This window comes from Chiroxiphia lanceolata, chromosome 2 (assembly GCF_009829145.1).
Source record: "Chiroxiphia lanceolata isolate bChiLan1 chromosome 2, bChiLan1.pri, whole genome shotgun sequence".
Lineage (NCBI taxonomy): Eukaryota > Metazoa > Chordata > Aves > Passeriformes > Pipridae > Chiroxiphia > Chiroxiphia lanceolata.
The window spans coordinates 2,369,206-2,396,353 of record NC_045638.1 but is presented as its reverse complement, the minus strand read 5'-3'; the positions used below and the strand labels follow the sequence as shown (position 1 = coordinate 2,396,353).

The 27,148-nt window shown below is 42.3% G+C and overlaps 2 protein-coding genes across 4 annotated transcripts in view; one reads left to right on the top strand and one right to left on the bottom strand.

The window, feature by feature from the left end:
* HLCS (holocarboxylase synthetase) overlaps positions 1–18,536 on the top strand; it is a 112,118-nt gene extending 93,582 nt beyond the window's left edge. For all 3 annotated transcript variants that reach the window (XM_032680536.1, XM_032680538.1, XM_032680537.1), the window contains exons 7-11: positions 4,622–4,689; positions 5,799–5,959; positions 9,957–10,071; positions 13,501–13,714; positions 14,425–18,536. In XM_032680536.1, the coding sequence (XP_032536427.1) occupies positions 4,622–4,689; positions 5,799–5,959; positions 9,957–10,071; positions 13,501–13,714; positions 14,425–14,593 (727 nt within the window). In that variant the 3' untranslated portion in view covers positions 14,594–18,536. The remainder of the gene's footprint in view (positions 1–4,621; positions 4,690–5,798; positions 5,960–9,956; positions 10,072–13,500; positions 13,715–14,424) is intronic.
* A 336-nt stretch (positions 18,537–18,872) lies between these two features.
* Positions 18,873–27,148, bottom strand: part of SIM2 (SIM bHLH transcription factor 2) — a 57,280-nt gene continuing 49,004 nt past the window's right edge. Inside the window, 1 exon segment of the mRNA XM_032680540.1 lies at positions 18,873–22,975. Coding sequence (XP_032536431.1) covers positions 22,248–22,975 — 728 coding nt within the window. The 3' untranslated portion in view covers positions 18,873–22,247.

Genomic DNA, 27,148 nt, shown 5'->3' with positions numbered 1-27,148 from the left:
GAACAGTGTGTTCTGGCATATATTTTTCCTGCTGGATATAGGCACGGTTTTAAGTGTGGAATGGGGAGACTCCTATCATTGAAATAAACCTCAGCAGGATTAACAGTTTAGGTGTTCTACTTGTCTCACCTGGGGGGGTCAATCTTCTGGGAGCCTTCAGGTTGCACCTGGGCGTGTATAAAACGCTTCATGGAAAGTGGAAGATGAATAAATTTAAATATTTAGACTAGTGAGAGAGTGTGAAAATGACTTCAGGATCCTGCCTGGGATATGGGATTCCAGTGAACAGCCTTGGGGCTAAATTGCTATTTTAGTAATTAGTAGTTAGTGGCTGGTTCTGGCTGGTTTCAACCAAACCTAAATGACTACTGGAAACACCAGAGATACCAAATTTCTGTACATTGTCTGGAACTAAAGGATCACTTGGATTGGAAAGGATCCCTGAAGGTCTCTAGACCAACCTCCTTCTTTTTAAGCAGGGTCAACAATTAATTCAAACCAACTTGCTCAGGGCTTTTTCCAGTCAGATCTTTAGAACCTCCACAGCCTCTCTGGGCATCCTCTTCCAGTGTCTAGTTATCCTCATAGTTCAGTGTTATTCACAAATTTGATTGAAGTTCATGCCATTTCCTCCTATATTTCCTCATTTCCTTTTGTCCTCATTTCCTTTTTATCCTAATCAAGACAAGCCTTAGGGTAAACCCCTGAGGAACTGCAGTTGTCTCCAGCCTAGAGGTGGAGCACAGGCCATTGCTTTTCAATCCCAGAATCCAAACACTCTTTGCCCATCTGGTGGTTCATCCATCTGGACCACAATGCCTGGACTGGGATACAAGCGTGCTCTGAAAGAACATCTTGAAGATGTTGCCCCTTCTCTGTTCATGTGGGACTTCCCCTGATGTCCATGACCCTGGTGATGGAAGAGCTTGATGTGCCCTCAGCCAGCACTCCCAGATCCATCCCATCTGCTCTCATGGACTTGAATGAGCCAAGATTTCCCTTGAAAGGAGATTTATGGGATCGGTCCTTTCCTGCTGTTGGTGTTTCCTCTTCTCCCTGAACCCTGTCTGTGCGTGGAAAGGCCTGGAAGACCTTGTTGATGAAGACCAGGGCAAAGAAAGCCTTGAGTAACTCAACCTGTGATTTGACTAAATATTGAAAGGATTTTTGTGTGTGTGTGTGTGTGTGTGTTGCTTTTATAATATTCTATAAACAAGGTATTTGAGAGTGAGATTTTCAGACAAGGAACTTGAAGGGGAGGGAGAAATCTGGTCATAACTCCCCCCTCTGGTGCCCAGGTATTTGAGCATCTGGAATGCAATGCTGCCTGTTGGAATACCTCTGCAATCCTGTAACACAGCAGGATGCATTAATGAGAGTTTCAATCTTAAACCCACAACATCAATGAAATTTATGCTTGTCAGGCCGTTAACATTATTCAAACATAGGTTTTTGTGGTTTCAATTCCCACTTTACGTTCTTGTAGGATGAAAGTTCATTGTGTTGACTGGCCAGGAGTCCTCCTTACACTTGAAATGTGTATAAAACAATTAACTATTGTTTATTGCTCTTGACAGCATTCTCAGTGTGCACTACAGGGTGGGGAGGAGGGTATTTGTTTGAAAAATTAGAATCTCTCTCTTAATATTTCAGCTGGTTTAATATCCTTGAATACCGAAAGTGCCTTGCTCACATTTTGGAAAATACCACAAAAATGTTCAAAGCAGAAAAGAAGAATTTTCATAAAATTCCAGTATCATCTTCAACCATCATATAAGTGCCATCTGATATTCTTCCTGATGGGTAAATCCGCCTTCAGATATTTCATGTTTCCCTACTCTTGTGTCTCAGTGTGGTCTTTTGACTTAATATGTAGAGCAAGATAATGAGCACAAAAAAAAACAAACAAGAAAAAAAAAAATCAGAGAGTTTCTCGAAGGGAAAAGTTTTTGGGGAGAAAATGTGGTGAGCACTGTGATTAAGTCACTGCAGAAAAACTAAATTGTTAAAGCTGCAACTGATTAAGTTGAAAGAGAAGAAGGGAAGTCAATATGTAAAAAAGTGCACGTACAGTTAATCTTTCTGGTAAGGGAAATCTAAGTTGTTTCTCCCCCCAAAAAAAAACTAACAAGCACACACACAGTTTCCAAAGCTCTGAAGTTTGGGGGGAGCAGAGGGTGGTCGTGTGGAGATTTTTATTATCAGAGGCTTCACAGTAATTCCAGCACAATCTCAGGAAGTAGTAAAACTAAATCTATCTGTCTCTTGCTGTATCACTCTGGGTATTAACAACTTCCCCATGTTGTGTCCTTCAAAGAATTTCTTCGTGGCCCTTGAAAGTACAACCTTGGTCTCTCCATTTAATATGTTGTTACCTGCTGCCAAGCCTTTAATAGCTGCATTCATGTGTTCTGTTAATCATATCTCTTTGGTGTAGAGCCTGTGTTTTGGATTCCTAATTAACTTTTTTCCTGCTCTGTTTGTTTTCCTCCCATCGTGGCAGCACATGGCTTTTTCTTTTTTTTTCCCTCCTATTTAAAGACAGATATGTGAATGGAAAAGTAACAGACATCAGTATGTTTCAACAAAGCCTGTAATCTCTTCCTAACTGGGCTTCCAAATTTAAATCAGATTTTCATGTTGCAAAACCATGAACTTGGTGTTGTGACTGAAATCAGGCTGTTCCCAGAAGACAGGGATGAAGCCTCCTGAGCTTTGGGGGATTTTCTCCTTGAGGTGCTGGAGCATGTCCAGGGAAAGGCAACGGAGCTGGGGAAGGTTTTGGAGAACATGTCCTGTGAGGAGCAGCTGAGGGAGCTGGGGGGGTTTATCTGGAGAAGAGGAGGCTCAGGGGGGACCTCATTGCTCTCCCCAACTCCCTGACAGGAGGGGGCAGGGAGGGGAGTCGGGCTCTGCTGCCATGTCCCGAGGGAAAGGAGGAGAGGAAATGGCCTCAAACTGCACCAGGGCAGGTTCAGATCAGGGATTAGAAACAATTTTTGCCTGCAGGAGTGTTCAGGCCTTGGAATAAGTGTCCCAGGGAGGTGGTGGAGTCCCTGTGTCTGGGAGTGTCCCAGAGGTGTCTGGATGTGTCCCTTGGGGCCATGGATTGGGGGTGATTGTGGTGGTGCTGGGTGAGGGTGGCACTGGATGATCCTGAAGGGCTCTTTCAACCTTGATGATTCTGTGATTCTTTCACTACTGGTGGGAATTTTGTGTGCAGGAGAATCATTTCCCTGTGGTGAATGTACTGAAGGAATAGAAGATGTGCCACTGCTGTCTGAAGTTTGTGTTTTACCTGTGCTTGGCCTTGTCAAGCTGAACTCCAGCGTCGTTTGAATTTCTCTTCTTGAGTCATTTGAGCCACCCCAGTGATGGTTCAGAGGCCAAAAGTTATAGAGACACAACATTGTAGAGCCTGTCACAGCTTCTGTTGGTTTGTGTGTCCCTGCCCACGGCAGGGTGTGGCAACGAGATGATCTTTAAGGTCCCTTCCAACCCAAACCATCCCACGGTTCTGTGATTTGTGATTAGCAAAGGCATTTGTGGTCCAGGCTTTGCTTGGGCCCTCCAATAACTGCTTTGATCATCGTGCAGACAAGTCAGTCCTTTGAAAGATATTCTGAAACCTTGGGGTTTCTTGTGTTTTGGCACCTCCACGAGTTGCTGATGCCCCATTTTAGAACGTGGGGAGCAGGAGGAGTGGATGGATCCTCAACTTGTCACCTGCACATGTCTGTGGGCAGTGGGGGGACACTTCTGCTCACAGCAGGTCCCTGCTTGATTCCAGACCCTAAAACACCTCTCATACGGATCAGAAATTAAGAGGGAATATGTTGAATACGCTTTATCTGTTAAATAACCCTTCCTGAAAATGTGAAATGGAGGAGGATCGTGGGTGCAGTTCAGATGTGGTTTAAAGTGGCTTGAATGAAGTTCTCACAGTAGGGTTTTTTCTTCTTTTCTTTTTTTTTCAAGTCTAGCATTGACTCATTTGGTGGTGTTAAAGTGCACTTTCTGCTTATCCCCAGAGGAAAGTTAGTATTCTTTTAAGTGAAACTATTTTAAAAGCAGAACACAAGCCTAAAATAAGCCAGTGTTCTCTAGAGTTCTCAGAAGGTGTAGATTTATTTACTGTAGTTAAATCATAATTAGTTCTCAGGGGATAGTGTATCTTTTAAACTGCTTTATTGCCACCATATTGGTTTTCTAAATAATCAGAAACTGCTGCTCTTATATTTTGTAGTATGAACAAAAATTTGCTGTAAGTAGAAACAAATGTCTGGAATTGCTGGTTGTCACTTCCTGAAGATACGACAGAAAAAAAAAAAAGAGCGCTCCAGGAAAATGTGAAGAAATACAAAACGTGTGTTATCAGAAGGCACCTTAAGTGAACTATGGCTCTGAAGTGTGATGCTTTACATTATCATTTTTCAGTTAATCAATTTTTAATATTCTAATGGGTTTTGGTCGAGAGTAGACGTTAACCGAAAGCGGATAAATGGTGGAGCAATGTTAACATAAAATGTTACCTGATATTTAAACCTAAGATTTTCATGACTGTAGCTTAGTGTTGCAGCTGATAAGCACATGGGTGTGTTTTTTTTTTCCTAATTGGCAGGTTAATGTTGGACTTGCCTGAGGAGATGGGTTTAATAGCAGTTGCTGTTCGACAAACACAAGGGAAAGGTAAGTTCCTTTCTACTGCTAAAAAATGTATATTAAAAAGATGAAATAGGGAATCTTAATGTCATCTAACTGCCTCAAAGATTATTTTTGATAATGTAATCTACAGAATAATCGTGTCTTCTTCTCCTCCTGCTTGAACTGAGGATTCAAACTCAAAACCTAAGTACACAGAGACCAAAATAAACATTTTCAGGATGCTTGGTGGCTTCTGCAGAGATGATTTAGTGGTCTCCTAGTTGCTGCCAAAAAGTCTCCCCAGTCATGGAAACTGCCATCAGTGTATTTAGTGTAATCCAAGTCAGAGTTCCATAGCAGAACTCCTTTTTGACTTAACTGGAACAAGACTTGGTCTTGACTTGCTCTGAGAGGTTTCTTGAGTCTGCAGGACCTACCTGAACAGTCTTTTGCAGATAAATGTGAGCAAGTCCTGTTTCTTGCCCAGAAAGCTTCTAGCATTTCTTTAAAAGCCGCGTTTATTTTATCAGAAGACCACAGTTTCTGGCCTGATAAGCTTTTCTGAGCACAGATCCATGTCAAGATGTTCACCTGACTCTCAGGGCGGGTCTGGCTCGTGTCGAGTTCATTCCCAGTGTGGGTGGGTTTCTAGGGGCCCTCAGAGCTGCTTCACAAATGCTTCTTCACTTCCACAAGGCAAGATTTTATTAAAGGTGTGTGGCACCAGAGACCAAGGAAACCCTGGAAGCAAGTAATTTAGGACATACTGGGAAATGGAGCAGCAACTTGTACATTAGAATCATAGGAGAGAACCCTGGAATGGCCTGAGTTGGAACAGGCCTTAAAGATCATCTTGTTCCACCCCTGCCATGGGCAGGGGACACCTTCCACTAGCCCAGGTTGCTCAGAACTCCGTCCAAGCTGGCCTTGGACACTTCCAAGGATGAGAACATTAAACAAACTGCTGGGTTTTTGAAGAAAAAGCTTTGCACTTTAACCCTTCTTTCAAAATTAGTTTGTAAACTCATTGCAGGACTTATGGGAGATTCTTGGGTGGATACTGTTGAATCCTTCCCTACATTCACAGAGTGATGGGTCTTTTTAAAATACTCTTTTCTTGAGTTGAAGTTCCCTTTTTCTCTCTCCCTCCTCAGGTCGTGGTGGGAATGTTTGGCTCAGTCCCGTGGGCTGTGCTCTGTCCACTCTGCATATCACCATTCCCCTGCATTCCAACCTAGGCCAGAGAATTCCTTTTATTCAGCACCTGGTGTCTCTGGCAGTGGTGGAGTCAGTTAGATCAATACCAGGATATGAGGTATGTCATTCTAATTTATCCCAAAATTCCTGTTTCCACTGAATTCAGGTTTTAACTGTGTCTTCTATGTGTAGAATAGATTGAATGCAGAGTATAGTTCTTCAGCACTAATATAGTGATAAACTTAACCTTGATAACATTTGATTTTTTATGTTTTCAGAAATCTAGTGTACATATGTCTTTTGCTGAGCTGATTAAGTGCACTCCACTCATTTCACTCATAATCTTATGAAACTTAAGCCTCAGTCCTTAACAATAAAGAAAAAAATCCATTTTGTTTGCCCAACAATTTCGAGTTAATTTGGTTTGATTTTGAAGGGGTTGGGGAAGAAGGAGGAGGGAAAAATGAATAAAACTGACAAATCCTTTGCTGCCTTTTTTTGTTTGTGCTGTTTCAGTGGTCACTTTATCCCTTTTAAAGGATTTTTCCAACCCTTGTTTAAGGTTGAAAACTGATTTCTAAGGCAAGAACTTAGGAGTATTGCCCTCGAGAGGGAATCAAGTGTCCTGTCATCAGTATTAAAATGAAGAACCAGTCTTCTTCATCACCTCATATATCTCCTTTTTAATGTTACCATTTCCTAATATTTGCTAACTATAAAACTTTGGTATTTTACAGAAGTAGTTAACTAAAGCATATGTTTCCTATATTACAGAAAATCAATGACTTATACACATTTACACATGAACTTTATTATAGTGGCACCCAGTAGCTTTGCTGTAGTTTAGGGTCTGTCAGCCTTTCTATTAAAACCTTCTAACTTCAGTGCTTCATAACCTGACCATAAAAACAAAATGCTTCAGGCTAAAATTTGCAATATAAAATATTTGCTTAGAGTGAACACTTTAGCCATTTAAAATAGGAGGGACAAGAGTTAGTTTTATAAAGCATGAGGCTGGCTGGGGAAGGAGCTAATTTATGAATGGAGGTGGTTTTGCTTCTGTGTGCCTACCCTGGTATGCTGTGGCATTTTTAACTTTGTTCCATTCAAGAGGAGAAAGGTGACTGAAGTACTAAATATGGATGTAAAAATAGTATGTGGCAGTAATGCATGTGTTGAACCTACAATGTGGGCACAGCAAGAGCCGTGACCAGGAGAGAAGTACTGAACTTGAAAGGACATCAGCAATGGGTGAAACTAATGTTAAGGGACAGGACTCAAATTAATGCAAGGAAATTCAAAAATTTATCAGGATCTCAATGCTTAAATTCCCTCTTTGGGTGTAGGTTGGACAGGGCTTTTCTTTGTGCCCATGTCGTGCCAACTGCAGTCGCTGCAAAAAATGAGCTGATCCACAGAGTTGTGGAATCATAGAGTGGTTTGGGTTGGAAAGGACCTTAAAGATCATCCAGTTCCATCCCCTTCCACTAGACCAGGTTGCTCAGAGTTCCAGCCAGCCAGACACTTTTGAGGATCCAGGGGCAGCCACAGCTTCTCTGGGCAACCTGGGCCAGGGCCTCACCACCCTCACAGCCAAGAATTCCTTCCCAATATCCCATCTAACCCTACTCTCTGTCAGTGTAAAGCCATTCCCCCTCATCCTGTCACTCCAGGCCTTTGGAAATAGTCTCTCTCCATCTTTCCTGTAGCTCCTTCAGACCCTGCAAGGTCACAATCAGGTCACCCCAAAGCCTTCTCTTCTGCAGGCTGAACAATCCCAGCTCCCCCAGCCTTTCTTCCCAGCAGAGCTGCTCCAGCCCTCTGATCATCCTGATGCCTCCTCTGAACTCTCTCCAACATCTCCACGTCCATCCTGTGCTGAGGACCCCAGAGGCTTCATTCTCTCCTCCAAATTTCCACCCCTCTGCGGGAGTATGTCAGAGTCTTAATAACACATTAACACACTTCAATGTCCTTCGCTCTCCTCAAAGTCCATTTGAGGATTTCCATTCAAAAACCCGAGTTACCACATCTCAGTTTATCAACCAGGCATCATTTTTAGGATTGCCAGGATTATTGACTCTGCTAAGGAAGCAGCACCTGAGGCCTTTGTTCTGTGTCCTCACAGAGCATTTCTGATGGCTCGGTTGGAAGTTTCACTGTGGGATGTTGATGCTGCAGGTCCAAATGGGCCTTATATCAACTTTGCTTTCCCATTCTGAGGACAGCAGACATCTCTCTAGTAAGTGAAGATAAGAACATGCTCCGTTTCCAGCGTATTTTGTGACATCCATCATTTCTTTACCACCTTGTGAATCCATTCTGGGGTGAAGTCTCTGCTGTGTGACGGACACCCTGAGAACACCCGCCTGACTTGGCTCTTCTTCCTGCTTGTTGTCACTTCAGTCACAGAGCTACTGCCTGGCGTCTTACAGGTGTTATGTTTTCCTCGAGTCAGATCTACTGGGTAGCTCTGCAGAAGACCTTTTATCACTGATAATACCATTTAACTGTGTCATACTTCACGTGTCTCAGGAGTCTTCTATAAACCTTTTCCCAGGGCGAGGAGTCAAGTCGTTTTCCACAGTGAACCTGAGACTGCTTTGATAGCAAAATCAGGTAGTATTTCCTGTCAATGAACGTGTAATGGACTCCTCTCTGGCCTTTAAATCTGTCAGGAAAGTAGACATGGACCCAGGTGCAGTTTTCACACATCCTGTAAAGGGATTTCATAATCTACAATAGGAGGGAACGCGACTCTTGTAGTCCTGGAGCACCTCCCATAATTTGCCCCTGGGGACACAGTCATGTGCAGTTTTTCAAGCTGCAGGAAGCACATTTGCTTTCTTTCTGTGTTTAAGTAGCCAGTGCAAAGTTCAGCTCAGTTTCTGTGGTTTCAACAAAACCTTCTCTATTGGGCTGGAACGGTGTCACACAGCACGGTTTGTGTTTCCAGCTCGAGCATCGCTGCCGAAAGCCTGAATATACTTAGGACATTAGTGGAGTTATTTATCCGGTTGTGAACTGGAATTTCTCCTGTCTGCTAAATTTCCTTTCGGAAATTCAGGATGTCATTGTCTCTTTGGAGTCTGGAAGGGTCCTCAAGGAGAGTGGGGATGTTATGTGGGGCTTCCCCTGGTTGTTTGTCAGCACTGAGCCTCAGTTTGCATCTTTCTTGAGTAAATCTTTTAAATCTTTAATAAGCTCTCATGAATGAAGGAAATTATTCTATAAAACCTCACCATTTTGAGACTGACAGCCTTTAGTATCTTTAGTCCCCCTTTTGGTCACTCTTAGTGTTTTTTTATCTTATATATATTTTTTTTTTATTTTTTTAATAAAACTTTTCCCTGACAGCTGCCGTCCTCCTTTGTCACCATGTTACTATGATGTTTTCAGTAACATTTGTGGAGCACTTAAATAGATTCTCATTGTGAAGAGCAGTTCACAGTATCACATTTGGTGTGGCAAAGAGGTAGAGAAAATTCTGCCCCTCTGCCCCCTCAGGTGAGACTCCCCTGCAGAGCTGCTCCAGCCCTGGGGGACAGCACAGCAAGGACATGGAGCTGCTGGAGAGAGTCCAGAGGAGGCACTCAGAGGATCCCAGGGCTGGAGCAGCTCTGCTGGGAAGAAAGGCTGGGAGAGCTGGGATTGTTCAGCTGGAGAAGAGAAGCTTTGGGGTGACCTGATTGTGACCTTGCAGGACCTGAAGGAGCTCCAGGAAAGATGGAGAGAGACTATTTCCAAGGGATGGAGTGACAGGACAAGGGGCAATGGCTTCAAACTGAAAGCCAGTAGGGTTAGATGGGATATTGGGAAGGAATTGTTGGCTGTGAGGGTGGGGAGGCCTTGGCCCAGGTTGCCCAGAGAAGCTGTGGTTGCCCCTGGATCCCTGGAAGTGTCCAAGGCCAACTTGGATGGGGCTTGGAGCAACGTGGGCTAGTGGAAGGTGTCCCTGCCCATGGCAGGGGGTGGGACTGGATGATCTTCAAGGTCCCTCCCAACCCAAACCATTCTGTGATTCCATATAAACTATGGAATGATGAATGAGCCGTGTCCTTATGATGAGTATTGAAGAGCAAAATGTTTCTAAATGTATGTTTTTGGTTTTTTAGGATATTGAGCTGCGAGTAAAATGGCCAAATGATATTTACTACAGTGACCTTATGAAGCTTGGTGGAGTTCTGGTAAACTCAACACTTATTGAAACAACATTTCATATACTGATTGGTAAATGTCTATTTTCAAGCTTTTCAAGCTTTTCTGTTCTGCTTTTTTTTCTGAAGAAATTTGTTATTAATGTCTGTATAAGGTCACATGGTAACGACAAGAACAAATAATGACAGCAGGCATTAGGAAATAAAGCACAATATTAAATCAAAAGGAAGCAGAAAAAGTAAATGTTTTCATTCTTCTTAATAATTCCATATGCTTGACAAGGAAAACATAAATACAAGCATTTGAGCTGATGTAGTAGAGTTCAAAGAAAGAGCATTACAGGACAGAGGGAAATTGTCCTTGATTTATTGCAAAACTAGTAGAATATGCTAAAAACTGTATCCTTTTTTTTTCTATTTGCTTTTTTTTATAACATGACAGATAGTTAAATAAAGAACATGCCTTTTAAATCAGGAGAGAAAGAGCTATGTACACATAGTAATGTTTTCATTTTTTTAACCATTGAGATGTTTTTGTCATCTCAAGTCTGATAATCATCCTGCTGTTTGCCAAGGAAGTTTTCCCCCTCACCAGCAGCATCACAGATCTGTCAGACGTGCTTAGAAACCTGCCAGCAGAGCTCCAGGTCCTGGTTCCAAAAATAATTGTCTCTGCTATGTCTGAAAAATTCCTTAGCAAGTCTAAAAGGTTAAAGAATATGGTAACATTTGGGTTGTATTTGAATGTAACATAAGGAAAATGTCTTGGAAAGGGAGTGTGGTCATGATATCTGTGGTTTTTATCAAGCTGCTGTAATTTTAGAGGTGCAAACAAGCAAAACAGTTGAAGTGATCACCTCCTTCTGTGAAACATGCCCAGGCATTATATTTTCTATTCAATTATATCCTCATTTTGTAAATAATCCACATGAACAGAATGAAAGTTACACCAAGACACTTAAGAAGTCTCTCTGTGCCCTGTTAATCATTTATTGCTTCCATGTTTTTCTAGAGCCTGTTCTGGTTAACAGAGGAAAAGCAGAAATGGATCAAAAAATATTTCATTATATCGAATATCTCTTATGCAAATATTTGGTTTGGACCTTTTATTTCTTACCCTAAACACCAAACCATTAAATTAAAATTAAAACCTTCTGCATCTGTTCTCTCCCATATCCATAGGAGTTATCTTGGGGGTTATAGACAAAAGATGTACCTGTTCATCACTTTACTTTCACCTAGAAGCTTCTAAAATTAAAACTTAGTTGCTACATATGAATCCAAGGAGCTTTTCCATCATTTCAGTGATGTGTCATTGAGAGCAGCTGGGGAGATTCATGGCATCTAAGTTCTTATGTTAGTAGTGGTGGTAGATCCAACTTCCACAACAGGAACAAACCAGATGCATCATCCCTTTTCTACAGTCATGCAGATTCCTTACCTAGACAGAATCACTGAATCATTGAGGCTGGAAAAGATCTCCAAGACTATCAAGTCCAACCTTGTGCCCGATCCCCACCTTGTCACCCAGCACAGAGACTCACCGAGTGAGTCGTTGAACTCACTCTTTCCATGGCATTCATGTAGAATATCCCACACGTGTGAGGATCATGACAAAAATCAAAGCTCTTCAAATCTTCACTTGTCTGAGAATTACCTCAGAAGAGCAAGGCCAAAGACAAACCTGCCTTCACAGCTGTACCGGCACTCAAGGCCTCGCAGAGGACGCGCTTCACGTTCGTACTTTTAAACCTGGTTTAAAAAAAAAGAAAAAGCCAAAAAATTGAACCAAACCAAACCATTTTTTTTTTTTTAAATTGGAAATTTAAAAATTAAGAACTTTAAGGGTGGCAGGACTTTTCAGGAGGAGAGTTGTGCAGAACAATATACTCCATGAATGCGAGGGCCAGACTGGGAGCAGGCGCAGGCAGCCAAGCACAAGTGGAATGCAAGGGGCGGCCAACGTGCGTGGCCTGCAGACACTCCTCTGTCTGCCTCTGCCTCAGCTAAGGCATGTCCAAACAGTGCACAGATGCTGATGGTTCGAGCACTGGAAGATATATCAGCCACATCAGCACACTGCTGGGTGGTGCTGAATGGTTATTTTTCCCTCTTCTCGCTTGAACACTGCAGAGACGCCCCTAAGGGCCCTGAACGCCTCATATGCCTCAAATTATCTGACTGTGTTTTGCCACCATGTTTTGCCACCAGGTGCTTGTGCCTCAGCTGAGCTTGTCACCTCAAGGTGTCTCTTGTGTCTCAGTTTTTGAGTTGCTGAGCGGTGGTTGAAGCCTGACCTGCTGACGGACCCCAAAACCCCGTGATGCCCCCTCACCACACCAATCACAGCCAAAGGACCACGGGCACTCTCTTCCCTCGTGCTGTAGTTGAGTGGAAACAGCTGAGTTGGGATTTGCTGCCATGGCACAAAGTATTTTCGAGTTCATTTTCCTTTATCTCTTTCCAATAATACATTTCAGCTCATTTCCACGGGATCAGTGTGTTGGTGCTGGTATCACTGGGCCCTGTTTGTGTGCATTCTCTGAACTAGTTAAAAATCAAAAACTCCTTTTAACTGAAGAGATCCTTCTCCTCACAGTGAACACAAATTACTTCCATATATGAGTGGTCTCATTTATAGCAAATTTACAAAACAAGGCCGTCTGCACCTTCTTGCAGATGGAGGAGCATCGTGTCTAAAACTGATTGACAGACAGTGGGTTTTATCCCAAATGTCTGAGGAGAGAAAAAAAACCCAAATTATTAGGAGAAAAAAATAAACAGGTAATACAATATATTTCTCTACATCCCTCGAAGCCTGTTCCAGCAGGCAGCAGAAAAGGCCCCAAGAGCCATATTTAAACAAGAAAGGCGTTCTGCCAACATTATTCCAGCTGGAGAAATCTCAGCGAGACACTTGAGGCTTCTAAAGGATATGCTGTGGTGAGATAGATTAAGCAAACTGGAGTCTTACAATGTTAAAGTTAAATCTTTTGGGCTTCCCAGAGCAAGCCAAACAAGGCTTATCAGCTGAGTGAAAAAGGTTTGGTTTTCAGAAAATGCAGTCAACCAACTGTAGTAAACACAGAGGTCTCTGAATTATGTTTTAGGCTGAAAGATGAAACTCCATCTCAGAGTATGATCAGGAGTTCACTGTGAGTTGGCTGATGACATGAAAGAATTTCTCACTTTGATGTTACTGTAACCAAGGTGCCAGTTACCATCTTCCCACCCCTCACTGATAGGATGGTGTGGTGTTGAAAGACTGTGCTGGATTCGCTTTGTAATTCTAAAGAGCATTTTGAGGGCAAGGAACAAGTAAAATCTGAACTGAGAATTGGAACTACAAGAGTAAGAAGACTTAAAGGTGTAAGAGACTGAAAAAAGCCCCAGCTACTGGAAACATCCCTAGGGATAATTGTATTGAGTAGCTGAATAAAGTAGTGACTCTGGTGGTAACAAAGGGTTCATCCCTTTGATCCTTCTCGTTTGTCTTCTTCAGGCTTTGGATTTAATGTGAATAACAGCAACCCCACCATATGCATCAATGATCTCATCACAAAATTTAATAAGGAAGAGGGGACAAAGCTGAAGCCTTTAACTGCAGACTGTCTCATTGCAAGGACTGTCACTGTGCTGGAGAGGCTCATAGATATTTTTCAGGAGAAGGGGCCCAATGGAATTCTTCCCCGTTACTACAAGTACTGGGTACACAGGTAAGAATTATGTTCTTCTCAGACTTTCTTTTAAGCAAGTTGGTAGAAGAACTCCTGGATATTTTGTCTTTTTCTGCTTTTTCTACTAAATTTCCTTTAATACAAGTAAATTAATTAAAGTATACTCCCAAGCAGGATGTACATTTTTAAGGGCAAATAAAAGTAGCACCCCAAAAATCAATGGACTAGCATGAGTTAAAGAATGCTCCCAGGTATTTTACTTGTATCATCTCCAAACAAAGGGAGTTGAAAATTATTTGTTTTAAGATTGATGAAGCTGCTGTGCTTATATAAAAAAAATAGACTGTTTGGATTAACTCCAACTCTGTTCATTCCACAAAAGGAAATTAAAGCAGATAGAAAATGCTGCTGAAAATCATTTTCTGTAAAGAACCAGTGAAGTGGGAAATAAAAATAATCTGTTGGAGGGTGAAGCCTTCTCTGTGAGGGTGGGGAGGCCCTGGCACAGGTTGCCCAGAGAAACTGTGGCTACCCCTGGATCCCTGGAAGCGTCCATGGCCAGACTGGATGGAGCTCTGAGCAACCTGGTGTGGTGGAAGGTGTCCCTGCAGGGGCAGGGGTTTGGAATGGGATGATCTCTAAGATCCCAACCCATTCTGTGATTCATTGTATGATTAGTCCTCTGAGGTGTTTTGAATTGTGCAGTGCCCACCATCCATCACTGACAGCCTGGTTCTCCCTGTTCCCAGCGGGAAGCAGGTCCGTCTGCACAGCGAGGACGGGCCGACCGCCTGGATCGTCGGGATAGACGACTATGGATACCTACAAGTCCACCAAGAAGGCAAAGGGATCGATTCTGTGCACCCAGATGGCAACTCCTTTGACATGCTGAGAAACCTGATAGTCCCAAAGCATTAACTGTCCCCCGAGCTCACAGCACCAGGGGAGACTCTTTAGTGTTTGGCACCGTCAACTAGACTCGCTCAGAGGTGGGAAGGGAAGTTGGCAGCTTGATTTTTTTTTTTCCCTTCTGATTTTCTGCTGTCTTTGGTTTTTGAAGTGGATGACTTCAACAGTTCAAAAAGAGGTGGTGATCTCATAGCTGAAGGCCTTTATTCTTTTGTATTAACTTTAAAACACACCGACGTTGCCATTCTTTGTAAGTGTCTATTCTTTGTGAGGAGTCTGGTTGCAAAGGAACCCTTTGCAATGAACAGAACTTTCTCTTCACTTAGACACTGTATTGGAGAAACTGAAGTGGCTGAATAGTTCCTTTTTGTGTCTCTCTGTTTTTATTGTACTTTAGCAAAGTGCAGGACAACGTTTACTTTTTTTTTTTTACTCTGTTTTTTTAAACTACATTTTGGTTTATGTGTTGTCTGCACTAAAAACAGCTGGAACATCATATATTTCTGACTTACTGGGATTATCACTGTGCTTAACTTCAGGTCTAAGTGGAGATCCTTGCTGATTTGGTTCTTCTCCATGTGGGCCTGTGCAACAATTTACCAGCCTGTGCTTTGGTCTCAGGTCTACAACTCTAGTGGCTGCCTTGAGTTTTTTGGAGAGTATTCCATCAGCACTTAAGAACTGGGGTTGGTTATCCAACTTCCTGGCACTCTGCTCTTCTTAGGTAATTGGATCTGAGTAAATCATCTGATGTGTCCTTTGAATCATGGTTTTCCAAGAGGATTTAGCCCCTGTGAGAAAAACCCACTGGAGTAGTGTCTCACCAAGGTTATTGTGGAATCCCAGTCAGGAGAGGGAACCTCTGATTAGTTTAAAATTTGAGAGTAGTTATATTGTGAAGTGAATAAATAAGAGATTCCCTGCTGTAAACAACTACTCCAGTGAGAAAGAGAAAACACACCATCCACCCGTGTCCGAATTCTCTTCCACAGCTTCTGTGGTCACCCCCTTTCCCAAAGCAGAGCGTCTGGGTTTGCTGCTAACCATTAAAAGCAGGAGCTGACCTGAAAGTAGCTCGTTTTGGGGGCTGCTTGCCCAGTTCCAGGTGGGATGCAACACCTTGCTCATGACTGGGAAGCATCCTGGAGCATCCCTGTGGGAGTTTCCGTGCGACGGCGGCGGCTCGGCGGGTTTTTCTCCCGGGCCTTCACACCAAGACTTGGCCACCGCAGCTCTTCAGACAACTCTGTGCAAAATAAGTTTGTCTCCTAGGTGTGATGTTTCCTCAAGCCTCATTTCCTCAAGTAGGCAGCGCTGCTCGTTCCATTCCCTCGTCCCTGCTGGAGGTGGATCAGCCAAATTGGTTTCCACAAAGGAAATTGCGGCCTACACGCCAGAAACGGAGGTTTGGGGTTAAAGTTCACCTCATAAACAACCTGAACATGTTAGGAGATTGTTTCAGTTACAAAGCCAAGAAGTCTTAAAATCAGGAAACTGGTCTGTAATGGTAGTTTTGACCAATCCTCACATATTAGGGTTTCGGTGGTTTGGCAGCAAGTGCAAGAAATTAAGTTGTCCCTGTTACATTTAGGATTTTACGCTCCACATCACAGTAGATTTGTCCTGTGTCCCTGCTGGTTTGTTTTCCCCCATGATCCAGATCATGTGAGGCTGCACACCAGTATTGCCTGGAACTGTCCAGTGGAGTGTAGACAGCTGTTAATTGGCATAACTAAAATGATACACACCAACACCAGGTTTTGCTTTTTCCCCACCAGAGGCTTTCAAAACTGCTTTGGGCTGGGAATTTTCTGGCAATTACCTTTATTTCAGAATTAAATATTGATGAATGTCGTAATCAGCTGAAACTCGAGTCTGACTTAATACAGTTTAAATAAAAAAGAAGAAACAACATATATGCACATACGTAAAAAGTGTGTGTGTTCACATACACACTCACATCCTGTGCATCTTCACTAATTTTCTGCCTTTTCCTTCAAGCAGCTTGTGAGCAATGTCATCTGGGGAAAGCAGAGCTTTGGTACTGGTTTTCCAACCACACAGGTTTACAAAACTTTACCTTAATCTGATATTTGTAGCTAAAACACTGTCTCTGCTTTGGCTCTGGCACTGCAGGATGTGCCTGTGGGAAGCACCTTGGATTTTGCTCGTGTTCCAGGGAGACTGAGAAGTGCCTGTAGAGGCACAGGTCGTGCTTGCATGGCTTCCTTAAAACATGTTCTCCCTTCACAAGGGGCAAAGAATGATGGGGGAAAAGGATAAAACATGTTCCTGCGTGGAGGGAAGAATGGGCTTGCAAACCTTCAGTGGCTGAGGGACTTTTTAAGAGCAAAATGCTGCAGCATTTCCTGGTTGCTGTTGTTCCTTTTTGGATTCCTTTCTGGCTGCCTTAATGGTGAGCTGGTTCTATTCTCACTTTGAGTTTTAAGGTTATTCCAAAAATTTTTGCCTTGGGAAGACACTTAGCATTGAACTTCCTTTCCACAAGCAAGATCTTTTGAGTCTGGATGTGCCAGAGCACAGGTTGGGTGCTCTGGGAATATCACTTGGCCTCTTTAGTGGCCTGTTCTGGTGTCTAAAACTTACCCGTGGTTCTTGAGGAAACTGCCTGGACTTTGGATGAAGGATTTGGTTGCTTCCCCTTCAGAAGAACCACAGACAGGGAGAATTCCTGGAGTAAGGTCCTTGTGAGGAGCTGTGGAGAAGCCCAGGAGCCTCTGTCAGGTAGATGGGAAGCCCAGCCGGGAGTCTGACTCCTCCTGTGCCAAACTTGGCACACCCAGAAAGCCACAGCATTTTTGTAGGAAAATGGTTGTTATTCTTGTTCTCAGACAAATGTGGTGCAGAGTGTCTCTGGACATCGGTATGGAGAGAATCAGACAACTCCAGACCCAGGAGTAATGCACTGAAAATGTTTCATTTCGTTCAACTGTCTGGATTAGTAAAACACCTCTTCCATTGTGGGGCTGATGTCATATCTTAAACTATTTTCTTGATGAAGTGCTTTCAAAAAAACCCCATTTATTACGACGTCCATATTTCTGTGACTTCATTTTTTTTTTTTCTCCCTCCTGGACTCTGTTATAACATTTCTCATTGTGAAAACATTTGTGGAGGTTGTTTATTGATAGGAAAACTTCTGCTGGGCGTGTTGGCACGTGTGTGTGTTCAGAGGGAGGCGAGCAGGTTGTGCCCAGTCAGCAACAAAGCTGCTTCCAAAGGTTTGAAAAAGCAATAATGTGCTTAACATTTAAGAGCTCAAGCAGCACATCTCGCTTCTAGTAAAAGGTTTATAAGACTTCAGAGCTTTTTTATTTTTTAAATATATCCAACAAATCAAGGGGCTATTACCTGAAAATAATATTAAAGCATTTAATCCTTTATGCTGCTGCTTCATTGTACAAAAATTTATTTCTTTGTTTTTTCCTGATTCAGCTGCATCTGCAGTTTAAAAAATTACTCTGTGCAACTCCTTTGGAACATGCAGGAGCTTTATATGTATAAAAAATGTCTGTCATTGTGCTGCAAAGAGCTGATTCCTGGGGGCAACTGGTTTAATAAAAGCATTTGCATGTGTAAGTGGCAGCAGTGATGCACTGCCCTGATCAGACACCAAAGAAATTAAATCTGGGCTGAGGAAGGACCAGAGGTCAAAAAATGATGGAGAAAAGAGAACTGCAGGGAAGAATTGCAAACTGATGTCGTGCTTGAGTAGCTCATTAGTGATTCTGTGTTATTTGCAGTCCCCCAAGTGTCTTCCTTTGAAACACAACGTGGCTAAAATACAATAAATTTAAATTAAAAAAAAATCCTTGTATTTTATAGTACGTTAATTGTCAAATATAAACCACGATGGGAATAAATTTTCAAATATGCACCATTATTTGTGAAACCCTGTGTTTTGTGGTTAAAAAGAAAAAGAGGACTCCAACTTGATTTTCCTTTGGCTACAGGATTTTTATTAACATTTTAACGGTTTTGTTTTACATAATAAATAAGCAAAAATGCTTTACATTTTTTTAGGGAATACATATATAATTCTGAGCATTAATAGGTTGTTTGGTTTGCGTGCTTCTTCACCTACACTTGCCAAATAGCTTTTTACCTGCATCATATAAAAAAAAAAAAAAAAAAAAAAGCAAAATCTAAAGTTCAGGAAAAGAAATGGAATAATAACATTTTCTCTGTGTTGTTTCTGAAGCGTGACTGAAGTGTTGAGAAAACCATTTGTGTCCTGTTTTGAGATTTTTACAGAAATTCTGGCAGATTTCCCATTCGTTTGCACTTTCAGCGATATATTCTCCAATTTTACATCCACTGTGCTTAATTCCCTTAAATTACTTTTATGCCCTTTTTCAAATCACAGGGCTGCAGAGACCTGGAGATGAGTCTGTTCCCTTATCACCTTATTTACATTGCACTCTTTCAATTAAGAGGGTAAAAACTTCACATGGGATTGACTTTTCCGACTTTACACTGGTCTGGTGGAAGGTTCCCTGTCCATGGGGGTTGGAAGTGGATGATCTTTAAATTCCCTTCCAACCCAAACCGTTCTATGATTCCTTGATTTTGATGGAATATTCCCTCTCTCACTCTCCATATCATTTTCTTGCCAGATCTGAACCCCCCCCCAAAGGGTTAAAATCCTGTGAAGCCTCACAACAAAGGCGTCTGCAGTGGCTCAAAGGGAGAAATGAGGTGGTTTTTCATAATATATTCCAATTCACACTCCACTTCAGTGTCATAATTTTTTCCCATTATTAAAACCACTGCCACTGTGGTGGCTGTGCCCTGTTCTGCACCTTGAGTGTGCTGAGAACATCTGTAGTTTAACTGATTAAAAGTCGTGGTTTTCTCTCAATATAATTGACTCCCGTCCCAACTGTGAACACAAAAACGCTGTTTCCTGGTTTTGGAATGGCAGGAAAAAAACATTCCACACGTTTGCTTTTGTAATCACGGGTCTTTCCTAAAAACCTTCCCCCCCTGTTATCATCTGTGAATGTGTAATTGGTTCGTTATTGCCTAATAGGGGAAAGTTCCGGTGCCAGAGTGTCGCGTCCCATAAAACATCTGGAGGAGAATGATGGAACACCTCCTCTGCTCAGGCTCCCTGAATAAAGCCTGGAAGTGTGAATGACAGGGTAGAGGCTGGAGAAATATTTTGTGGTGTTTTGCTGAGAAACATCAATGGTGTTTTTTAACCAAAGCCTAATTTGTACGTTCCCAAAACCGTGTTTTTATAGTGAGAAGGACTCGGAAGAACGGCAAAAACGCAGCAGATTTTGGGTGCAGCAATGCCATTAATGAGGTATGAAGTGCAGTGTGAGAGTTGTGCATCAGGTTTCTTTTTAATGATGCAAACAATGCCAGTTCCTCCTTTCCAGGGCATGGGTTTATTTTAACAAAACTAACGTTTGCATAATTGAGTCTTTTAAGGAGTTGGGGTCATTTATCAGCACCACTGGCTAGGAAGGCTCTTAACCACAGCCACTGTAAAACCAACTTGTGTCTCATCCCTTTGATTTATAAAATCAGTGATAATAATCTACATTTTTACAGCTTTTCTGGAGACTTGCAACTTCTCCAGCATTAAACAAACCGAGGAGCACAGTTACACTGATTTATGCTGGTTTGGTTCTGCTTTTGGTTGTGGGGTTTTTTTAAGTCACTGTTCTGGAAATCACTGATTAGGTATTTTTTGTTATATTTAACACGAAGTATAATTTTCATGCAACTGAAAACATCAGACAACTGAGAGCTCCCAAGTGAACATCACTTTATAATAAAACCTCCTCTGACAACCTTTTAATTTTCAAGCAATGCAAATACTAAAAATTGTTTTCAAACCTGTGATTTAAAAATATTTTTTGTGTACTCGTGGCAATAAGTATTCATACCTAGAAGGAAGTGACTTTATTGTTGTATCTGGTGGAAGGTTCACTGTCTGTGGCAGGGGGTTGGAACAGGATGATCTTTAAGGTCCCTTCCAACCCAAACCCTTCTGAGATCCTTTGAGAAAATGCTTACTTGGCTGGTGCAATATGGAAAAAACTCTTGCTCATGGCTTGCACCTTGTCAGATAAAACCATAAGGGAATAAACACTTTAAAAAATTACGTGTTCTCCATCCTTTATGTGCAGCAATAGAATCACAGAATGGTTTGGGTTGGAGGGGACCTTAAAGATCACCCAGTTCCACCCCCTGCCATGGGCAGGGCCACCTTCCACTAGACCAGGTTGTTTCCTTCAGTGAAGGTCTCTTTAGAGAGATAAGAGAGAGACTTTGAAAAGTCTGAATTAGCCTTGAATTGGGCTAAAAAGCAGAGCTGACTCAGATCTGCAGCAACATTTGTTGTTATTTTTTACGGCTCTTGTTTAGGGAGTCGTTCGTTGTTTTATCAAGAGAAGAATTGAGGAAGTTTGGGGAAGTGGTTCAAAACCACAGTGGACTGACTGTTGTCAATTAAACACACACAAACCCACGTCTCCTCGTTTGTAAACTACAGAAAGAAGTAAAAATAAAGAGGGTGAAAATCTCTTCCTAACTGGCTGGACAAAATGGGAACGTTTGTGCAATTTGGGATTTGTGAAGTGCACGAGTCAGTCAGACCCCGGTCCTACCTTTGTGCTGACAACAAGATTTATCCTTAAGGAAGTTCAGTGTGTTGAAAGCTGAACTGTTTCAAAGTTCACAATTCTGGCAAGTTTAAAATAAAGCATAAACGTTCTTTATTCTCTTGACTATAAAGAAAACATTTCTGGTGCTGCTTTTGAGATGCATTTTTGAGTAGCTGGGGTTAAAATCTGCACAGTTCTCCCGGAATTCCCAGTGAAACACAAGATTGAGAAGTTTCTTTTTCTTATTACAACACTTTATGGGGAATAGTTGTTAGTTCCTGCTACATAATTTGTCCCAATTTGCCATGACAAGACCTGTAACCCTGTAATACGTATTAATTTGTTGTATTGTCCCTTGTCAAGATGAATGGTGGTGGTAACAATCTCAGAACAGTGAAATCTAGGTTAAATAAATCAAATTTAGGTTTGATTTATTTAGTTTAAAACATTTTGGATAATTAATAAATAAGCTTTTTTTTTTTTTTCCCAAACACAGGTTCTGTTTGGTTAGTACAGCTGTATTGTGGCCACTAAAAATCACCAATCTCTCAACAAAGTTCATTTGTCAGGGTGTGGGATGGACAGCTGATGTAAAGTTTTCACACAATTTGTCCAAAAAAACCCCTAAACTAGAGTGTATAGTTAATGATTAAAAAAAAAAAAAAAAAAATCTTGAATGTATTTTGAGAAGGAGGGGGTTAAGGAAAAAAAAAAAAATGTTCTTCATATAAATCTCTGCATATAACACCTATCATTTCTTTTTGTTGCACACTATAAAATAACAAAAATAAGATCTGTAACGTGTCTTCCCACTGGCACCAGAGCTCAGTCTGGGACAACAAAGCACGGGAAGCTGGATGGAGGGGGTTTTTCCTGACCACTGTCACACGAGCCTGTCCCTCACCGACCCTCAGCTGCTCTCAGTAAATGTAACCGTGTTTTCTCATGCTTTTTTTTTTTTTTTTTTGGCAAATCATTACAGTTTGGCTTCTTAATTAAACGTAAATACTCCTCTGTTACCGTCACCTCCCGTTGGCAATTATTACAGAAGTTCCGATATAATGGGGTAGTGCAGATTCCTTGTGGGTTTCTGGAGAAGAAGCCGAGGAGGGGCTTTGGTTTTTGTAAATAAACGTGTTTACTTCCTCGGAATTGTATCCATAGCTTTCCCCTACGTGGCCCGTGGCCGTGCAGGACGAGGTTTGGAACGCGCCGTGTTTGGCCAGAACGTGGTGGTAATTCAGGAGCACAAAGGGGACTTGTCCCGAGGGTCTCACATCCATCACGCGCTCGCTCTCGGAGTCGTGGTCGAGCTTTACAGTCATTCTCTCCTCGCCGTCCAGTTCCTCCAGGTTTGCAGGGTGGTGACCAATGTGCCCATACTTGGGTTCTTTCACACAAATCCTTCTTGTTTGCTCGTACACCGAGGGCATTGGCAGGAGGTGACTTAGTTGTCCTATAGCTTTGGACTGGAAACATTCCGATTTTGGCAGCAGGGAGCTGGCAATGGAGTTTGAAAAAGAGCTGTCGTTAATGCTCATTTTTTCTTGGAGGTCTCTGTTGAAGGCCAACTTGTTCTCCTCTTTAATGAGGTGGGGAGGTGGCTGGATCCTGGGTTCTATTTTGTTGTGTTTCATGATGGTGGAATCATAAATCTCTTCTTTGTACCTGCTGCCTGCCATGGGCGCGGTGCAGCTCGTGAAGTTGTCGGGGAGAGCATCTTGGCTGTATCTCCTGTTGGATATGGGGACTTGCAGGAAAGAGAAAACACATTAGTTACTGACCACAACCCCTGTAAGAGTCAGACTCAACACTTTATGCCTGAACTTTAATACCCATTTGGTTTGGGCCAGATCCAGGTCCCAGTGAAGACATTAGAGACCTTTCCATTTGCCTCAGTGGCTTTGGATAAATCTCTTTAAGACAGTGCTGGAAAGTTAAAAAAAACAAACCACCCAACCTCTTCAGAAGAGTTGAACCATCCTGAAAAGCTTTTCCATGTGAAATGCCCATTTATTTGCTTGACTGAATAATTGTATCATTGACAGTATTAATATAGTTAAATCTGGGAAATTAAACCAGAGAAACACTTTGGAAATGTGACCTGTCAAAAATCTTGACCTTAAGGAAGTTCTTTGCAGAGATTAATCAAAGGATTTACCAAAGGCTGGGTGACATTATTACAGATCAATGATCCCATGGTTAAACAGAATTTATTCTTCCTGTCGCTGTGGGAGCGTACTGGACACTTGTCCTTGTGAGGAGAACATCTAATTCATGATATCTATTCGTGGTATATGTAATATCTAGGTAGATATTAGAAGGTGATGTGTCAGTGTCTAATTTGTGATACCTCTTTGTGGTATATGTGATATCTGGATTGTGTCACGTTAAAGACTTTGCTCTTTCTCTTTGAAAAACTAATATCAGGTATTAAAAACATCTATAGAAAAGCAACCTAAATGCCCCTTGAGTAATGCTGTATTTCTGCTTTTAAGATACTATCATGTAACAATATTTATATTAATATTATATCTATAATATATAATTATATATAACCACATATATATTATATAATATATAATTATATATAAGCATATATAATTATATATTATATATTATATCTTTTTATATATTATTATTTTATATATATTATTATATAACATTATAAATGAAGGTTACAACATTGTCATTTAAACTACTCCTCCAAGGCATATTTGGAAGTTTTATGTTAAAGGAAAAACAAGACCCTGAGCAAATTTCTCAAGTTAAACCTAAACTCTATTTTGTGTTACCTTCACTGAAAGCCCTGGACACTTAAGTGCCTTTTGTAAAAGGGATTTGCTGTTTTTCTAAGAATTTTATTCAACATCCTAAAGGTTTTTGGAGTTCCCCTGTAGTGGTTGGTGATGTAACTGTAGCCTCTAATAATTAAATATTCCCTGTGCTGTAGTAGACTGGCAAAGCCTTCATGTATAACAGAGGAAGCAGAAACAGCTCAATTGTCCCCCTTTTTTTTTTATATGCAGAACTCTATTAATTTCAGAGGGAGTTGCACCACATAATTAACACCAGAATTTAAACAGAAATCTGGTTCCAATTTCTTCTTGATCAACACACCACCCTCCTAGAAACAATAACCTTTCAAGTTATTCTTTTTCGTTTCCATGGATATATTTTTTACCAAGAAGTACATGCTGAACTAAACTGAAATACTCAGCAGCTGTTGAAAAATGGCCTTTTTAGATCACAAATCAAACCAAGATTCAGCCACGTGCTTGAGTATAACTTGGAAATTTCACCTGCGTAGCGACACTGATTTTAACTCCACATTTGGTATCTTTACTGTGAATAAATGTAGATGCTGAGAACTACTGACATGTAATTAATCTGGTGTAACTAATCCAATATTCCGGTTTTGGCTTCCCCAGGAGCGATGGGTTTGTCTCCTTACTACAGTGTGGAGTATTCTCACTTTATGGCTCTCCTCTAATCTCTGAACAAAATGTTGTCCTTTTCCATTTTTACAGCCCAAGAGAACTTGGAAGAAGCTGGAGCAACACAGCAACCAGTTGGCCCCTGTCTTGTTATCTTCCTTTCTGTAATCTCAGGTTCTGCTGGGCTCGTGGCCGCCTTTTTGGCTCCAATAAGTAGTTTACATACTTGGGAGATGTGCAGGATACAATCCATTCTGTTCTATCCTGTCTCCCAAATGTGGTTTTCATCTCTTTTCTTGAGGAAGAAGGTAAAAGTCTGATTAATTGTTTGCAGGCTTCCACTGAAGTTGTCAGCACATTTGTGGAGTCAGAGCAGAGAGAGAGGAGCGAGTCAGGCCCCGACCTCTGCTTGGTGTGAGCAGGGACAGGAGCCAGGGAAGGGCTGGAGCTGGGACAGGGCAGGCTCAGGGTGGATCTCAGCACAAGGTTCTTCCCCCACAGGGTGGTGGGCACTGCCCAGGCTCCCCAGGGCAGTGGGCACGGCCCCAAGGCTGCCAGAGCTCCAGGAGGGTTTGGGCAATGCTCTGAGGGACAGGGGGGAGTGTTGGGGTGTCCTGGGCAGGGCCAGGGCTTGGACTGGATGATCCTTGGGGGTCCTTCCAGCTCAGGATATTCTGTGATTCTGTTACATGATTTTAAGTCGTGTCTGCAGTGCAAGACAACGGGCCTTTTTGTCTGCTCACGTTCAGAAGGGTTACTGGACTTAAATCTGCTTTTGCCTTCCTTTGCAGGCAAAATCCTGAGGATGCCCTGGGACATCCTGGGACTCCTCCTGGGCAGCTTTTCGTACAGAGGTTCACAGAAAGCTGAGCAGCTGCTTTGTGTTGCTGTGGAAGGGCAGCACCCCTGGGGTCACTTCCACGTGAGCAGTTGCCGGAGAACCTGCCCTGGCAGGTGCACAGGGATCCCTCACACCCTGCACATCTCTGGGATTGTTCCAGATGTGACTTCGTGTAGCCTTTGGGGCCATGGATTAGGGGTGATTGTGGTGCTGGTGTTGGATGAGGATGGCACTGGATGATCCTGAAGGTTTCTTCCAACCTTGGTGATTCTGTGATTCTATGGGTATAAACACTTTATGGTCACTGAAGTCAGTGCATGACTTCAGGATGCTTTTCAGACCACTCTTGTGCCAGAGCAACTCAGCTGTGTCAGGTGAGGTGGATACACTCCACACCTAAGGTTCTATATCATAGAATCATGGAAAGATTTGGGTTGGAAGGGACCCTAAAGATCAACCAGTACCACCCCCTGCCATGGGCAGGGACACCTTCCACCAACCCAGGTTGCTCCAAGCCCTGTCCAGCCTGGCCTTGGACACTTCCAGTGATCCAGAGGCAGCCACAGCTTCTCTGGGCAACCTGGGCCAGGGCCTCCCCACCCTCACAGGGAAGGATTTCTTCTCAGTATCTAATCCAAGCCTACCCTCTCTCAGTTTAAAACCATTTCCCCTTGTTCTGTCATTATCTGCCCCTATAAAAAGTCCCTCTCCCTCTTTTTTATCCCTCTGTGTCAAACAAAGCAAAGATACAACAGATCTTAATACTGTCTATGCCCATGAAGAAGACACATTTTAGATTAACTCAATATCTGTGCTGTGTCTAAATCCTACTTGCAAGTCATCCAAGACATGGGTTGATGTTCTCTGTTACTCTCCCTCCAAAACCAAAGATAAGACAACATGGTCTTCCAGACCTCTTTGTCTCTAGTGAAGTACACTTTGCAAAAATATCATTTATTTCTCTCAGGAGAAAGATCAACCCGAGCTTTTTCATGGGTTTTCTCAGTGTTCTTCCTATTTCCCTGAGTTTGGACATGATTAATAGCACTGAGCCTCCCACAGAGAGCACAGGCTGGCCAACAGCACAAACTGAAGGAGAAGTGGGTCCTGTGGTATCCACAGTAGCAATTTATCTATTTGAGTGTGCAAAGGAAACTTCCCTCACTAAGAATATGGTTGCCTTCACTGAAATGAGCTTCTTTTCTGATGACTAGGCCAGCTGGGGGAAAAAAAAAAAAGAAAAAAAAAGTGGAAGAAGCTTCAAAACCAGATTCTGAGGCAGAAACATCTGATTTGCAGGCACTTGTATCTGCTACGTGCCTTTTCAGAGCTTTGATGGCTTGGCATGATCGTCTTCCAATCTCTGATCTCTCCCAAAGAAGCTATTTTCCATGGAGAAAAATGTCTTTGGCCCACGGCGCTCTTGGCAGGCGCTCCCGTGGATGTGATGTGGAATAGCCCTCGCATCCAACCCGGTTGCCAGATGTCATATTTGGCATTGCCTTTGGATGGATGGGAGACAATGATGCTGAGCAGATCCTCCCTTGCTTTGAAGCTCCCTGGCTGTCAGCTTTTCAGGGAGCCACTGGAAAAAGCGGCAGCTGACAGGGTAAGGGAGATCAGACGCCCCCTTTTACAGCAAAAA